The sequence below is a fragment of the Pantherophis guttatus genome, chromosome 4, assembly GCF_059756535.1.
Source record: "Pantherophis guttatus breed Tessera chromosome 4, ASM5975653v1, whole genome shotgun sequence".
NCBI classification, from domain to species: Eukaryota; Metazoa; Chordata; class Lepidosauria; order Squamata; family Colubridae; genus Pantherophis; species Pantherophis guttatus.
Window position 1 is genome coordinate 1793673 of NC_142066.1, and position 16339 is coordinate 1810011.

Sequence of the window (16339 nt, forward strand, 5' to 3'; positions counted from 1 at the left end):
GCTTTCATGCCTAAAGTGGAACTAGAACTCACTGTCTCCTGGTTTCTACTCTGATGCCTTCACCAAACTTCCAGTGTTGGAATGATTCACAGCTTCTGGTGGCAAGGAGTTCCACTGGTTAATTGTCCTCACTGTCAGGAAATTTTTCCTCAATTCCAGGTTGCTTCTGGATGCGTTCCTAACAATTCCTTCAAAGAATCAGGAAATTCAAGCTTGGAAGGAATAATTTCTGGGTGGGAGGTCTCTTACGGATTTCCCACAAACCCAAAGGGAAATTGGCCAGTGGAAGTGACTTTGGGGCACCCTAAACTGACTTTTGGGGTTCCTGCTGGCCAAGGATTATGGGAGGCGAGATTATCCAGAGGGCTCCCAATTTATCGTGATAGCCTCGTCGTCGCATTCCTTCCGACCCATCTTTTAACAGAAGAAGAGAGTTGGACGGGACCTTTGAGGTCCTCTAGTCGAACCCCCTACTCAAGGAGGAAACCCTGCACCATTTCAGACAAATGGTTGTCCAGTCACTTCTTGAAAACCTCCATCGCAACTTCTGGTGGCAAGCAGTTCCACTGATTAATTGTTCTCCCTGTCAGGAAATTTCTCCTTAGTTCTAAATTGCTTCTCTCCTTGATTAGTTTCCACCCATTGCTTCTTGTCCTGCCTTCAGGTGCTTTGGAGAATAGCTTGACTCCCTCTTCTTTGGGGGCAGCCCCTGAGATATTAGAAGACTGCTATCATGTCCCCCTTCATCAAACCTTCTCTTCATCAAACTAGACATACCCAGTTCCTGCAACCGTTCTTCATATGTTTTAGCCTCCAGTCCCCTAATCCTCTTTGTTGCTCTTCTCTGCGCTCTTTCTAGAGTCTCTACATATATCCTGTTTCCCCCAACCGGAAAATAAGGCCTAGCATGATTTTTCAGGATGCTCATAATATAAGCCCTACCCCCAAAATAAGCCCCAGTTAAGCTCATCAGCAGACGGAGGCGTTTAATACTGTATTTTCCCCAAAATAAGACCCAACTGGAAAATAAGACCTATAATGATTTTTCAGGATGCTTGTAATATAAGCCGTACCCCAAAAATAAGCCCCAGTTAAGCTCGTCAGCAGACAGAGGCATTTAATACTGTTATTTTCCCCAAAATAAGACCCAACCGGAAAATAAGGCCTACCATGATTTTTCAGGATGCTAGTAATATAAGCCCTACCACAAAAATAAGCCCCAGTTAAGCTCGTCAGCAGACGGAGGCATTTAATTCTGTATTTCCCCCCCAAAATAAGACCCAACCTGAAAATAAGGCCTAGCATGATTTTTCAGGATGCTCGTAATATAAACCGTACCCCAAAAATAAGCCCCAGTTAAGCTCATCAGTAGACAGAGGCGTTTAATACTGTATTTCCCCCAAAATAAGACCCAACCAGAAAATAAGGCCTAGCATGATTTTTCAGGATGCTCGTAATATAAGCCGTACCCCAAAATAAGCCCCAGTTAAGCTCGTCAGCAGACGGAGGCGTTTAATACTGTTATTTCCCCCAAAATAAGAGCCAACCAGAAAATAAGGCCTAGCATGATTTTTCAGGATGCTCGTAATATAAGCCATACCCCAAAAATAAGCCCCAGTTAAGCTCGTCAGCAGACGGAGGCATTTAATACTGTTATTTCCCCCAAAATAAGAGCCAACCAGAAAATAAGGCCTACCATGATTTTTCAGGATGCTCGTAATATAAGCCGTACCCCAAAAATAAGCCCCAGTTAAGCTCGTCAGCAGACAGAGGCATTTAATACTGTTATTTTCCCCAAAATAAGAGCCAACCAGAAAATAAGGCCTAGCATGATTTTTCAGGACGCTCGTAATATAAGCCGTACCCCAAAATAAGCCCCAGTTAAGCTCGTCAGCAGACGGAGGCGTTTAATACTGTTATTTCCCCCAAAATAAGAGCCAACCAGAAAATAAGGCCTAGCATGATTTTTCAGGACGCTCGTAATATAAGCCATACCCCAAAAATAAGCCCCAGTTAAGCTCGTCAGCAGACGGAGGCATTTAATACTGTTATTTCCCCCAAAATAAGAGCCAACCAGAAAATAAGGCCTAGCATGATTTTTCAGGATGCTCGTAATATAAGCCGTACCCCAAAAATAAGCCCCAGTTAAGCTCGTCAGCAGACAGAGGCATTTAATACTGTTATTTTCCCCAAAATAAGAGCCAACCAGAAAATAAGGCCTAGCATGATTTTTCAGGACGCTCGTAATATAAGCCGTACCCCAAAATAAGCCCCAGTTAAGCTCGTCAGCAGACGGAGGCGTTTAATACTGTTATTTCCCCCAAAATAAGAGCCAACCAGAAAATAAGGCCTAGCATGATTTTTCAGGACGCTCGTAATATAAGCCGTACCCCAAAATAAGCCCCAGTTAAGCTCGTCAGCAGACGGAGGCGTTTAATACTGTTATTTTCCCCAAAATAAGACCCAACCAGAAAATAAGGCCTAGCATGATTTTTCAGGATGCTTGTAATATAAGCCGTACCCCAAAAATAAGCCCCAGTTAAGCTCGTCAGCAGATGGAGGCATTTAATACTGTTATTTCCCCCAAAATAAGACCCAACCAGAAAATAAGGCCTAGCATGATTTTTCAGGATGCTTGTAATATAAGCCGTACCCCAAAATAAGCCCCAGTTAAGCTCGTCAGCAGACGGAGGCGTTTAATACTGTTATTTTCCCCAAAATAAGACCTAACTGGAAAATAAGCCAAAATAAGACCCGGTCTTATTTTGGGGGGAGGAAACATTATATTAATTCATATTATGGCGACCACAACTGGATGCCGTATTCCGAGTGTGGTCCTACCAAGGCATGATAATAAAATATCTTTTGTCCTTTGGGTTCCAGGCGATGAAACCTATCTGGACATTTTCCAAGATTTCTCCTTCATGGCATCCAACGATCCGGAGAAGCTGGCCAGGAAGACCTACGACCTCAAACTCACCACCTTGTGAAGTTTGGGAGAAGCTTCCTCAAAAGAAGGAAAATCCACCAGGAACGTGGGTCTTTTTCCTTCGGCCAGGACCGACGGGGTGGCTGGACTGTCCAAAAATCAAATTAAGTTACAGGTGGACTCAGGATGCCCAAGGGGGACCTAGTTTTGAGCACAGTTCCCCCAAATTCTCTTCCCACCCCGGTTGAATTTGGGGTAAATTTGGCAAGAAAAAAGCCAGGACAGCAAAGATCAGAACATTTCTTCATTTTGGACCTTTCTGGATTTTTGTTTTTTTTTTTTTCCTTCTGATCTTCCTTTTTTTTTTTTTTTTTTTAATTTATTGCTTTTGGACTGTCTTATCGTCTCCGGATGATTCTAAGGGACAGTTATGGAATCGATGTGCACCCCAAATCGAATTTTTTTTCTTTGTTTGTTTGTTTTTTCTCCTGAGTCTGGAAATGTGTCGGTTTTCTGGAGAGGGGAATGTGGGGTGTTTTTGGAAGCTGGGAAAGCTGCGGATTTTATTTGGGAATTAAACACGGCTCTCCAGAGCGCACGAATGATGGTTTGTTGGGGACGTGGTAGATTCTTTGGAATAAGGTCTCAAAACGGGAGTTTCCGCACTGTATTTATGCTTGTTTGTTTCAGAAACTTCTCGTGGTTGTGTGTCTTGAATCGCCTACGTTTCCACTTTTCACCATTTCTCGTTTAGTAGATTGGGGGAATGCCCCGACATAGTTTATCCTGATATCAAAGCAAAGGCTTTGTTTAACTAGAGCACGGGGGCCAAACTCCATTTCATTTGAGGGCCGCATCAGAGCTGTGGTTGACCGCGGTGGGTGTGGCCGACCAGGTGGGTGTGGCCGACTGGGTGGGCGTGGCCAGCTTGACGCCACTCCTCAAGCTGCTGGCATGTTTTTCTCTTTGCGTTGGGTGGACCGGGCTGAAGCCACGCTGGACCAGGGATGGGATTCCAAAATTTTAGCAACCAGTTTTCTGCCCAGTTGCTGGGTAGGCGTGGCCATGGTGGGCGTGGCCTATCAACCTCCTGCACCACAGTGGAGAGAGTGCATTTTTGCCCTCTCCAAGCTCTGGAGGCTTTTCTTGAGCCTCTGGGAGGGCGAAAACGGCCTTCCCCGGCCTCCGGAGGCCAGAAACAGGTCCGTTTCTGGACTTCCGGAACTACCGGGAGGCCCGTTTTTCGCCCTCCCAGAGCCTCCGCGTGGGCCCTGCACTTACCTGGCATCCAAAACGGGCCGGAATGGATCTAGGACTTTTCGCCTCGGTCTCTTCACCTCGCCTGTTTCACCTGAAGGTTTTCGCCTCTAAGTTATTAGCCACAAACTTTTCTCCTCGGCTGACACGCCGCCAGTCTTTCGCCCCGGCATATCGGCCACTGCCCCTCCGTCCCGGTCCCTTAGCCGGGGCCCATTCGTCGAAGTTCAATTCGCGTCCAGCTTTTGGCCTCCCAGGACAATTCGCACCCAGCCAATCAGTGCAGGGACTCGGGGGGGAAAGGAAGGAAGGAAGGAAGGAAGGAGGGAAAAGAAAGAAAAAGAAAAAAGGAAGAAAGAAAGAGAAAAAAAAAGAAAGGGAGGGAGGGAAAAGAGAAAGAAAGAAAGGAAGGAAAGAAGGAAAGGAAGGAAGGAAGGAAAGGAAGAGAGGGAAAAGAAAGAAGGAAGAAAACAAAAGGAAAGAAGAGAAGAGAGAGAGGGACAAAAAAGAAAGAAAGAAAGAGAAAGGAAAAGAAAGAGAGGGAGGGAAAAAAGGAAAGAAAGAAAAAGAAGGAAAGAGAAAGGGAGGGAGGGAGGGAAAAGAGAAAGAAAAAGGGAGGGAGGGAGGGAAAAGAAAAAGAAAGGAAAGAAAGAAAGAAGAAAGAGAAATGAAAGAAAGAAGGAAGGAAGGAAGAAAGAAGAAAGAGAAAGAAAGAAAGAAAAAGAAAGGGGAGAGACAGTTCGGAGCCTCCCGAGGCTGCCGAGAGCAGCGCCAGTGCCGAGACCCAGTGCCGATTGCCTGGGTGCGAATTGTCCTGGGAGGCCAAAAGCCCGACGCGAACTGTACTTCGACGAATGGGCCCCGGCTTAAGGGACCGGGACGGAGGGGCAGCGGCTGATTGTGCCGGGGCGAAAGACTGGCGGCGTGTCAGCCGAGGAGAAAAGTTTGTGGCTAATAACGCAGAGGCGAAAACCTTTTAAGGTGAAACAGGCGAGGCGAAGGGACCGAGGCGAAAAATCCTAGACCCGAAACGGGGGCTGCCTGGGGACTCCCGGGCGGGGCAGAGTGGGCCGGGCCCAGTCAGTCCTTGCAACTACCGGTTTGGCGAACCGGATGTAAAATTCGCATCCGGCTGAATCCCGCCCCTGACGCAGGCCTGATCTTTCCTCTTCGCATTCGGTAAACCAGGACGGCCCCCACAGACCCGGATCCGACCACATCGCGAGCCGGATCTGACCCGCGGGCCTTGATTTCGACAGCCCTGAACTAGAGTGTCTCAGGATAGATTCTTCTTAATAAAATGGCGGAATATGGGCACTTGATGATGCCACAGCTGGATCCGCTGGATGGCGTGACCACAACAACAGATATTCCTTAACATGCTGGCTGGGGAATTCTGGGAGTTGAAGTCCATGTGCCTTAAAGTTCCAGAGGTTGAGGGATCAAACCCCCCATGTGGGAAACCAGGTTTTTTTGGTCATAGTACAGGTTACTCCTCGACTTACAACCGTCACGGAGCCTGTCCATGACGGTGCTAAGTCACGGCGGTTGTAAAACGGGTCACCCACGTGACCGATCCAACTTTACGACCGTTGTTAAGTGAGCGCAACGGGCATAAAGTGAACAGCACCATCGTTAAGCGAACCGATGGTTCATTCTGGGTGGTTAATTGTTCATTGGAAGTAAATGGTGGGTTTTAGCAAAAACTTTATAAAATGTGACCGCGGGACACCACAAATGTGTAGGCTTGGCAACTGACTCGGATTTACGACCGTTCATTTGCTTGGCAACTGACTCGGATTTATGAACGTTGCTGTGTCCCGGAGTCACATGATCCCCTTTTGCGACCTTCCGACAAGGAAGCTCCGTAGGGAAAGCTGGATTCACTTAACAACCGAGTTACTAACTTAGTACTAACTGCAGAGGTTCACTTAACTGTGGCAAGAAAGGTCGTAAAATGGGGGCAAAATTCACTTAACAAGGGTCTCGCTTAACAACAGAAATGTTAGGCTCAATTGCGGTCATAAGTGGAGGACTACCTGTATAAATTTAATAAATCAATCAATGAATAAATAGTTGAATCCTGCAGAATGATGCACACTGGAAAATACAAGGGGTCCTTGATGTACGACCACAATTTAGCCCAAAATTTCTGTTGTTAAGCGAGATGTTTGTTAAGTTTCCCTATTTTATGACTTTCCTTGCCACCGTTCAGCGAATCACTTACATTGATAATTTAGCAACAGGGTTGTTAAGCGAATCTGGGTTTCCCATGGACTTTACATGTCAGAAGGTCGCAAAACGGGAATCACGGGACACTGCAATGGTCATAAATACATAAATTCAATTCCAAAATTCAAACGGTCAGTAAATGAATCGTCGTAAGTCAAGGATCACCTGCAAAACAGTGGCACGGCCTCCTTTGAAGCGCACGCTGGCAACAACCCAGCTTTTCCCCAGTCCTATTTGCTTTGCGCCAAGCACTCTGCACATGCTCAACAGAACTCTCATCTTTGCTGTTGCGCATCCGGTCAGGATACCGGAATATCTTTGGAATATTCCAGTTCAACCTTTGGAAGTGACCGAACGGACTTCACCGGGAGCCACAAAACGGTGGTGTGAAGTTTGGGGTTGCAGCCACGAATGGGTGGCACTGCCCTGCCCTGCCCGGCCTTCTCTGGGCCAGCAGGCGCCACCCAGGCCCTCCCTGTCACCATCTTCTTTTAACGACCCCATAATCCCTTGCCGGGTGGAGTCTGGGCAACTGAATGGAGCTAGCTGAGTGTTTACTGGCCGGATGCTTTTCCTGTCTCCGATGAGGAGTTTTGTTCGGCAGATATATTCTCAGTTTGCCCAGAAAGAGAAATACCTGGCTCTTCCCTAGGATCAAACTCACAGCCTCCTGATTGTGAGGCCAGAGCTCCACCTCTAAACCACCTCTGGTAATCCTCGGGGGGGGGCAGGGGGGCAGCCCCTCCCTCCCTCCCTCCTTGGGGGAAGAGCCATCCTTCACCATTCTAGCTTTTTCCAGGAGCACCAAAGCTGCCCCTTTGCGGGTGCCCGAAAACACAGACGTCTCCCCCCCCCATCCCGGGTTCCTGGCAGAGAAAGCCTCACCTGCTTAAAGGTGCGTTTCTACCTTCGGCTGCTGCAGGTAAAGAATTGGGGAGGGGGGTTTGTCAGGGAATGAGGAAGGGGGGAAGGAATTTGACCCACACCTTGGTTCCCCAAAGATGTTACACCTTCCTCTTATTTCTTGCAGCCGGTTTTTTGCTCGTCCTGTTGTCTCAGTTCTCACACCTTCATTGGGATGGGAGGGGGAAGGAACAGGTAACCTGAGACCCCCCCTCCCCAAAGGGGCTGAATTGCACCACCCCACGGCTCCCCCACCTGATTTGGGGACTTGTGATCCGTCTTTCCCCTAAGCCTTGACCAGGTACCAATCCCCCCCTCCCCATAGACATAGAGGGTGCCCCCTTCAGTCTACGGGGTGGGGGGGTTTCTTGGGTCTCCATTTGCCCCCCAAACCCCTTCTCTCCCCACCCTCCTCCCTGTTTTGCAGCCCCCTCCCCACCCGCCCACTTTCTCACCTGCGATCCCAGGTAAAAAAAAACAACAGCAGCATAAATCTTAATTCCGGGCAAACCCACCATTTTAATATTAAAATTTGCCATCTTGCAAAAAAATAAATAAATAAAAGGGCAGTTTCCCAGACGGATGGGGTTACAGCTCAGCCCCCTCCCGCTGACCCCACCCCCCAAAAAAACCAATCCAACCAGTTCCAACTTCTCCTCTTTCCTTCTCGGTTTATTGTAATCCTTCGGTTGGCCAACTTGATTATTTAAATTGGACCAGATCTGTTTTCCAAGGAGGGGGGATTAAATTAGATTAGATGAGATTAACAGAGTTGGAAGGGACCTTGTCGGTCATCTAGTCCAACCCCCCCGCCCAAGCAGGAGACCCTACCCCGGTGACCTTTTTGCCATCGCGTGCCAGGAGCATGCCCACATCTATAATTCTATGCACCCCACCCCTGCGCATTTGCGTACCCCCCCACGCTCCCCCCGATCCTGGCACGCGATGGCCCAGTAGGCCCGTTTTTCTCTCTCCCCAGGCTCCAGAGCCTTTCTAGGAGTCTGGGGAGGGCGAAAACGGCCCATTTGCCAACTTCCGGTGGGACCGGAAGGCCTGCTTTTTGCTATCCCCAGCCTCCAGAGCCTCTCTAGGAGTCTGGGGAGGGTGAAAACAGCTTTTCCCACCACCACCCAGAGGCCCTCCGGAGGCCGGAAACAGCCCATTTGCCAACTTCCGGTGGGACTGGAAGGCCCATTTTTTGCTATCCCCAGTCTCTGGAGCCTCTCTAGGAGTCTGGGGAGGGCAAAAATGGCCTCCCCACTCCACCAGAGGCACTCCGGAGGCCGGAAACAGCCCATTTGCCAACTTCCGGTGGGACTGGAAGGCCCATTTTTTGCTATCCCCAGTCTCTGGAGCCTCTCTAGGAGTCTGGGGAGGGCAAAAATGGCCTCCCCACCCCACCAGAGGCACTCCGGAGGCCGGAAACAGCCCATTTGCCAACTTCCAGTGGGACCGGAAGGCCCGCTTTTTGCTATCCCCAGTCTCCGGAGCCTCTCTAGGAGTCTGGGGAGGGTGAAAACGGCTTTCCCCACACACACCCAGAGGCCCTCTGGAGGCTGGAAACAGCCTATTTGCCAACTTCCGGTGGGACCGCTTTTTGCTATCCCCAGCCTCCAGAGTCTCTCTGGGAGTCTGGGGAGGGTGAAAACGGCCTCCCCCCCCATCCAGAGGCCCTCCAGAGGCCGGAAATGGCCCATTTGCCAACTTCCAGTAGGACCGAAAGGCCCGTTTTTTGCTGTCCTCAGGCTCCGGAGTCTTTCTAGGAGTCTGGGGAGGGTGAAAACGGCCTTCCTCATTCCCCCAGAGGCCCTCCGGAGTCCAAAAACGGCCCATTTGCCAACTTCCGGTGGGACCAATATGGCTACACATGCCACCTGTGGCACATGTGCCATAGGTTCGCCATCACGGCCCAAACCATTTCTGACCGACGGCACTCCAATCTCTTCTTGAAAGGGGAGGGAATGGAGAGGTGGAGAGGTGGCAGGCTGACGACAAATACTCCTCGATTTACGACCACAATGGAGGCCCACATTCCTGACGCTAAGCGAGACACTGGTTAAAGGAGCTTTGCCCCATTGTGCGACCTTTCTTGCCATCATTGTTAAGCGAATCCCTTTGTTAAGCATAGTCACACGGTTCTTAAGCGAAACCGGCTTCCTCACTGACTTTGCTCATCAGATGGTCGCAAAGGGGATCGTGTGACCCCAGGACACTGCGCCCGTCGTAAATGTGAACCAGTTGCCAAGCTCATGTGACCGCGGGGATGCAGCAATGGTCGTAAATATGAAAAACGATTGTAAATCACTTTTTTTCCAGTGCCGTTGTAACTTTGGCCACTAAATGAATCGTCGTACGTGGAGGACTGCCTGTCTAGAATGTAACAACCCATAAAATCCCTCTTCCACCTTCGCTTTGGGGTCTGCAGAACCCAGCAATTCACAATCTCCCGCTCAGAATATACACAAAAACTCATGTTCCCCATAACAAGAAACTTATAAGTTCCCCATGGTTGATGGAAGTCTGCTCCTGCCACCCGCAGGCCAGGTTTAGTATTGCACCGATCCAGATTTTGTCCATTTGCAAAAACCTAGAGATGCTTTTATTTTCCTCTCCAGGACAAGGTGTGGAGTGAGTGGACCCCCCTTCTCTGCAAGGTTCCCTCTTGAAGACCCCACCCCTGGCTGGAGATGCTGCCCCCGGAAGACCCCCCAGATGGAGGCTGGGGCTGGCTGGTAGTCCTCGCAGGGTTCCTGGCCAACTCGCTCACTTTTGGCATTCTGCGATCCCTCGGCGTCCTCTTTGAAGACCTGGTGGGGGCTTTCCAGGCCACCACGGCCCAGGTGTCCTGGGTGACGGCCATCGCCTTGGCAACCCAACAGTTTGCAAGTAAGTTTCCCCCCCCCCAAGGGGGCCAATCCCAAGAAGGCCCTGCTACATTCAGCCGGGGGGCGATTTTCGCACCCGGGACCCTACTTTTCAATCCTCACCTAACTTAACTTTTGAGCGGGAGAGCGATGCCTTCAAAAGGAGAACATAGAATTACGGCCATTCACTTAGCGACCACTCAAACTGACGACACTGACTTACGACCAGTCCTCAGACTTACGGCCGTCGCAGCATCTCCACGGTCGAGTGATCGAAATTCAGGCGTTCGGTCGTGGGATTCCCCCATTTGCGACCTCCCCAGGAGGCTTTCGACAAGCAAAATCGATGGTGTCATCCGGCTTCGCTTAACGACCGCATGATTCGCTTAACGACGGTGGAGACCAAAGGTGGTAAAACGAGGTGCGACTCGTTTAACAACCGGCTATTCTTTTCCAATCCCCCCCACCCCCAAACCCCATCTCTGTCTCTTCCTGGACAGGTCCCCTGGGTACAGCAGCAAGTACCCGCTACGGAGCGCGTCCGGTAGTCATGCTGGGTGGGCTACTGTCTTCGTTGGGCATCTTTGGGGCGGCCTTCAGCACCTCCTTATTCCAGTTATACCTGAGCCTGGGATTCCTGACAGGTGAGTCGGGCAGAACCTGCTTTCCAGAGTGCGTCAGTCTGCACCCAGATTTGGTCAAAATGGCTGCCAGCGCCTAGTTGAAGCTCCACCCCTTTTGATGCCAGATGCCTCCTTTGCCCTCACAGGGTGGCCATCTTGACTCTTTTGACCTCTCCCTGCAGAGACACCTGCCTGAAAGTTTTGCATCTAGAGCTACTTTGGTCTTGTGGTTAAGAGGCGCCGCTAAAAAATTAGAGATTGTGAATTCTAGTTGCACCGTAGACATACAAGAGTGACTTAGGGCCAATCACCAGGTGACAGTGAGTTCTAGTTCTGCCTTAGATACAAAAACCAGCAGGTTGACTTTGGGCCAATCACCAGGAGACGGTGAGTTCTAGTCCCGCCCTAAGTTTGGAAATCAGCTGGGTGACTTTCGCCCAATCACCAGGGGACAGTGAGTTCTAATTCCGCCTTAGCCACGAAAGCCATCTGGGTGACTTTGGGCTAATCACCAGGAGACGGTGAGTTCTAGTTCCGCCCTAGATATGAAGGCTGGCTGGGTGACTTTGGGCCAATCACCAGGAGACGTGAGTTCTAGTCCTGCCTTAGGCACGAAAGCCAGCCAAATGATTTTGGGCCAATCACCAGGAGACGGTGAGTTCTAGTCCCGCCTTATCCGTGAAAGCCGACTGAGTGACTTTGAGCCAGTCCCTCTCTCAGCCTGGCCTACCTCACAGGATTGTTGTGGGGAAAATAGGAGGAGGGAGCCGCGAGTTATTTGTAAACACAATATGGGATATAAATGAATCAATCAAGATAAAAATAAATACCGTGGAACAAAATCTTACGGGGAAAACTTCCCTTTTCTTCTTTCTGTCCGCCTGCAGGGTTGGGCTGGGCGTTGGCGTTCGCCCCCACCATGGGGACTCTCTCACGCTACTTCTCCACCCGAAGGTCGCTGGCCATGGGTCTGGCCTTAACCGGGAACGGCCTGACCTCTTTTGCCCTCTCTCCCCTCCTGCGCCTGGTGGCCGACCATCTCGCCTGGCGGGGCACCTTGCTGGCCGCCTCTGCCCTGACCCTCCACCTGGTGCCCGGCGGGGCCCTCCTTCGGCCCCTGGCCTTGCGGGGAGACCCCCCTAAGTTGACCTCCATCTTTGATGTGGGCCTCTTGGCCCAGAGGGGCTTTGGGGCGTTCGCCCTGGGCACTGCCCTCCTGGCCGCTGGGTACTTCACCCCGTACGTGCACCTGGACGCTTACGGACGGGCGCTGGGCATAGAACCGTACAGCGCAGCCTTCGTGGTCTCGCTAGCCGCCTTAGCCGACGCCGTAGCCCGGCTGCTAACCGGCTGCGTGGCCGACCGGCGTCTCCTGCCCCCCGTCTATCTACTGGTGGCCTTCAATTCCTTGGTGGGAGCCACCCTCCTCTTCTTCCCGGCCGCCTCCTCCTATGCCAGCCTGCTCCTCTTAGCTGTCCTCTACGGTGCCAGCGCAGGAAGCTTCGCGACGGTGGCCTTTGCGGTTTTGCCCGAGCTGGTGGGCATCAGCCGCGTCGTGAACGCCACGGGGCTGTGCATGATGTCGATGAGCGTCGGGGGGCTGCTGGGACCCCCTCTCTCAGGTAAGGGTTAGTGTGAGGTGCTTGTATGGAGCAGAGTCCCGATGTTGTTCTGGGCAAGATGGCTTCCGTGTTTACTTAAAATTTCGCAAACCTGGCCCCTTTAAGACAGGCGGACTACAACTCCCAGAATGCCCCGGACAGCACATCAATTTCCCATTTAATTGTCCTACCCTCTAACACCCCTCCCTCCCAACTGGTTTATTCATTTTTGCTTGTCGTGGGGTAGTTTTTTCCCCTTTGCTGAATTCAAGATATATTACATCTGCTCGGCCGCATTCCCACTATCTACTAAGAAAGATACTCAATCAAAAACCATGTGAATTTTTTTTCTCATCCTATCCATGCTGAATTCTGATAAACCTTTGCTGGCTGGGGAATTCTGGGAGTTGAAGTCCAGACATCTTAAAGCAGGCTGGCTGGGGAATTCTGGGAGTTGAAGTCCAGACATCTTAAAGCAGGCTGGCTGGGGAATTCTGGGAGTTGAAGTCCAGACATCTTAAAGCAGGCTGGCTGGGGAATTCTGGGAGTTAAAGTCCAGACATTTAAAGCATGTTGGCTGGGGAATTATGGGAGTTGAAGTCCACCCATCTTAAAGCATGTTGGCTGGGGAATTCTGGGAGTTGTAGTCCACGCATCTTAAAGCAGGCTGGCTGGGGAATTCTGGGAGTTGAAGTCCAGACATCTTAAAGCATGTTGGCTGGGGAATTCTGGGAGTTGAAGTCCACCCATCTTAAAGCAGGCTGGCTGGGGAATTCTGGGAGTTGAAGTCCACCCATCTTAAAGCAGGCTGGCTGGGGAATTCTGGGAGTTGAAGTCCACCCATCTTAAAGCAGGCTGGCTAGGGAATTCTGGGAGTTGAAGTCCAGACATCTTAAAGCATGTTGGCTGGGGAATTCTGGGAGTTGAAGTCCAGACATCTTAAAGCATGTTGGCTGGGGAATTCTGGGAATTGAAGTCCACGCATCTTAAAGCATGTTGGCTGGGGAATTCTGGGAGTTGAAGTCCAGACATCTTAAAGCATGTTGGCTGGGGAATTATGGGAGTTAAAGTCCAGACATTTAAAGCATGTTGGCTGGGGAATTATGGGAGTTAAAGTCCACCCATCTTAAAGCATGTTGGCTGGGGAATTCTGGGAGTTGAAGTCCAGACATCTTAAAGCATGTTGGCTGGGGGATTCTGGGAGTTGAAGTCCACCCATCTTAAAGCATGTTGGCTGGGGAATTATGGGAATTGAAGTCCACGCATCTTAAAGCATGTTGGCTGGGGAATTCTGGGAGTTGAAGTCCAGACATCTTAAAGCATGTTGGCTGGGGAATTCTGGGAGTTGAAGTCCACCCATCTTAAAGCAGGCTGGCTGGGGAATTCTGGGAGTTGAAGTCCACCCATCTTAAAGCAGGCTGGCTGGGGAATTCTGGGAGTTGAAGTCCAGACATCTTAAAGCATGTTGGCTGGGGAATTCTGGGAATTGAAGTCCACGCATCTTAAAGCATGTTGGCTGGGGAATTCTGGGAGTTGAAGTCCAGACATCTTAAAGCATGTTGGCTGGGGAATTCTGGGAATTGAAGTCCACCCATCTTAAAGCATGTTGGCTGGGGAATTATGGGAGTTGAAGTTCAGACATCTTAAAGCATGTTGGCTGGGGAATTCTGGGAGTTGAAGTCCCCGTCTTGAATGGCCAAGTTTGAGAAACATGACTAAATCCCAGCTGCTTTCTAGCTCAGTCTGGGAATCTTGCAAACAGTGAACCCAAGCCTCCATTTTCAGCCAGATTAAGGGTTTATCTGACAAGCCGTGATTAAGCCACCAATGATGGTTTATGCCTCTCTTCTCTCTTCTTTTCTTTCCAGGCTTCCTGCGGGACCAAACCGGAGACTTTACTGCTTCGTTCCTGGTCGGGGGTGCCTTTGTCCTCTGTGCCAGCCTGGTTTTCCTGGCTCTTCCCTCGCCTTCGTCCGGGTGCCGCAGCGCCCAGCAAGACGAGATGCCCAGCATTGTGGGGCATCCGAAGACTCCCTGCCCCATGCCGCCCAGGAGGCATTTGGAAATATGAAAGACACCCCACATTCCTCTATCTGTGGACTTCCAGCAATGCCCATCACCCAACCAGGATGATGGGAGTGGGAATCTAACCTACTTATGGGACCCCGGATTCCTGTCCCCTTCTCCAATGCATCAAACCCATCATCCACTGCCTTGAAGACCATCTCTGGTGCCTTCTCTAGTGTCCGACGTTGAAAGGGGACACGGGTGCCTGTTGCTACGTCCACAAAAATTAAATTTTGGCCACAGGGAGCTCCCGAGTTTGTGAGATGACCTAGAAACTGTTGGATCATACAGGTGTGTAGTCCTCGAACGTACGACCGTCATGGAGCCTGCCCATCACGGTCGTAAGTCACGACGGTTGTAAATCAGGTCACCCACTGATAGGGGTAGTCCTCGGCTTACGACCACAATGGGCAACAGAATTTCCATGGCTAAGCAAGGCGGTCGTTAAGTGAGTCCCGCCCGGTTTAATGGCTTTTTTTTTTTTGGCCAGCCAATCGCTGAGAAGTCGTTAAACAAGTCACGCCATCGTTAAGCGAATCTGGCTTCCCCCCCTGAATTTTCCTCGTCGGAAGCCAAGCAGGAAGGTTTCAAATGGACATAAATTGAGGACTAACCATATTTTCACCCTTTTTTTAACAGTGCATGTTATCAAATAAGGCCGTCATTAAGTGAACCAACGGGACACTGCAAATGTCTGTAAATGTCCTGAGTCCCCGAAATGCAGTCATGTGACTGTGGGGGGGGGACATCTGCTGGAATTTCAGAACCGGGTCTCAAGTACCGCCCCCCCAGGAAGGTCGGCCGTAATTTCAAACGGTCACTAAGCAATGCGTCATAAGTCAAGGAACCCTTGTACGTTCAATACTTGTCATCTTTGCAATGATGTCATTCTTAGAAGCATCAGGGGGCGATGTTGAGCTACACAGGTAGTCCTCGACTTACAACCATTCGCTTAGCGACCGTTCAAAGTTACAACCTCACTGAAAAAATCAACTTATGACCGTTTTTCACACTTATGACCGTTGCAGTATCCCCAGAGTCACGTGATCCAAATTCAGACACTCGGCAACGGACTCGTATTTATGACGGTCACAGCGTCCCGGGGTCCTGCAATCCCTTCGTGACCTTCTGACAAGTCAACAGGGGAAGCCAGATCCACTTAACAACCGTGTTACTGATTCACTTAGTGACCATTCACGCTCGCGACAGTATTGAAAGACGTGACTTGTATTTATGACGATCGCAGCGTCCGGGGGCAGGGGGTTGCGACCTTCCGATGAGCAAAGTCAACAGGGGAAAGCCGGATCCGCTTAAGAACCGTGTGACTCGCTTAAGAACTGCAGTGATTCACTTAACAACGGTGGCCAGAAAGGTCGTAAAATGGGACAAAACCCACTTAACGATGGTCTCGCTCAGCAGCCAAAATTTGGGACTGCATTGTGGTCATAATTCGAGGACGACCTATATTTGTGTGGGGGGGGCTCCCAAATGCCTCTCCTGGCGTTCTTCTTCTCTAACTTGGGGTAAAAAAATACTAATATTTGGGGGGTATTTTTGTAAACTGAAGGTCTCTGTGCTTGACCCCCAAAGGCAGAACATGCTGCGGTGTGCAGCTTTGCACACTTTTACACTTTTGCACACTCATGAGCCAATTACTTCGGATGTCCCTTTTCAGAGAGCTGTTTAAAATCACTCGACCCGTATATTTTAAAATAAAATTTGAGTCCATTATTCTCCTGAAGTTGCTGTTTTTCTGTCTTTCATCATCATCTTCTTTTTTTAATGTTTTTTTTTTAAATTTTATTTATATAACATTCAATTTCCATCAAACAGTGTGAGATCTGGGCACAGTCAATTTTTAAA

The 16339-nt window shown here is 50.1% G+C and overlaps 2 protein-coding genes across 3 annotated transcripts in view; both read left to right on the forward strand.

The window, feature by feature from the left end:
• The window catches only part of ACAP1 (ArfGAP with coiled-coil, ankyrin repeat and PH domains 1), a 38745-nt gene extending 35208 nt beyond the window's left edge, over positions 1–3537 (forward strand). The window contains exon 22 of the mRNA XM_060685242.2: positions 2884–3537. Within this exon, the coding sequence (XP_060541225.2) occupies positions 2884–2990 (107 nt within the window). The 3' untranslated portion in view covers positions 2991–3537. The remainder of the gene's footprint in view (positions 1–2883) is intronic.
• Positions 3538–7176: 3639 nt separating this feature from the next.
• Positions 7177–16217, forward strand: LOC117656888 (monocarboxylate transporter 11). Of its 2 annotated transcripts, XM_060685235.2 has the most exons (5): positions 7177–7340; positions 9937–10207; positions 10686–10829; positions 11696–12430; positions 14278–16217. In XM_060685235.2, exons 2-5 carry the CDS (start codon positions 10009–10011, stop codon positions 14478–14480), a joined length of 1281 nt encoding a protein of 426 aa, XP_060541218.2. In that variant the 5' UTR covers positions 7177–7340; positions 9937–10008; the 3' UTR covers positions 14481–16217. The 2 variants fall into 2 exon arrangements, with proteins under 2 accessions (XP_060541218.2, XP_060541219.2); XM_060685236.2 differs by lacking the exon at positions 7177–7340 and having other exon boundaries at positions 9625–10207.
• The last annotated feature ends 122 nt before the right edge of the window (positions 16218–16339 follow it).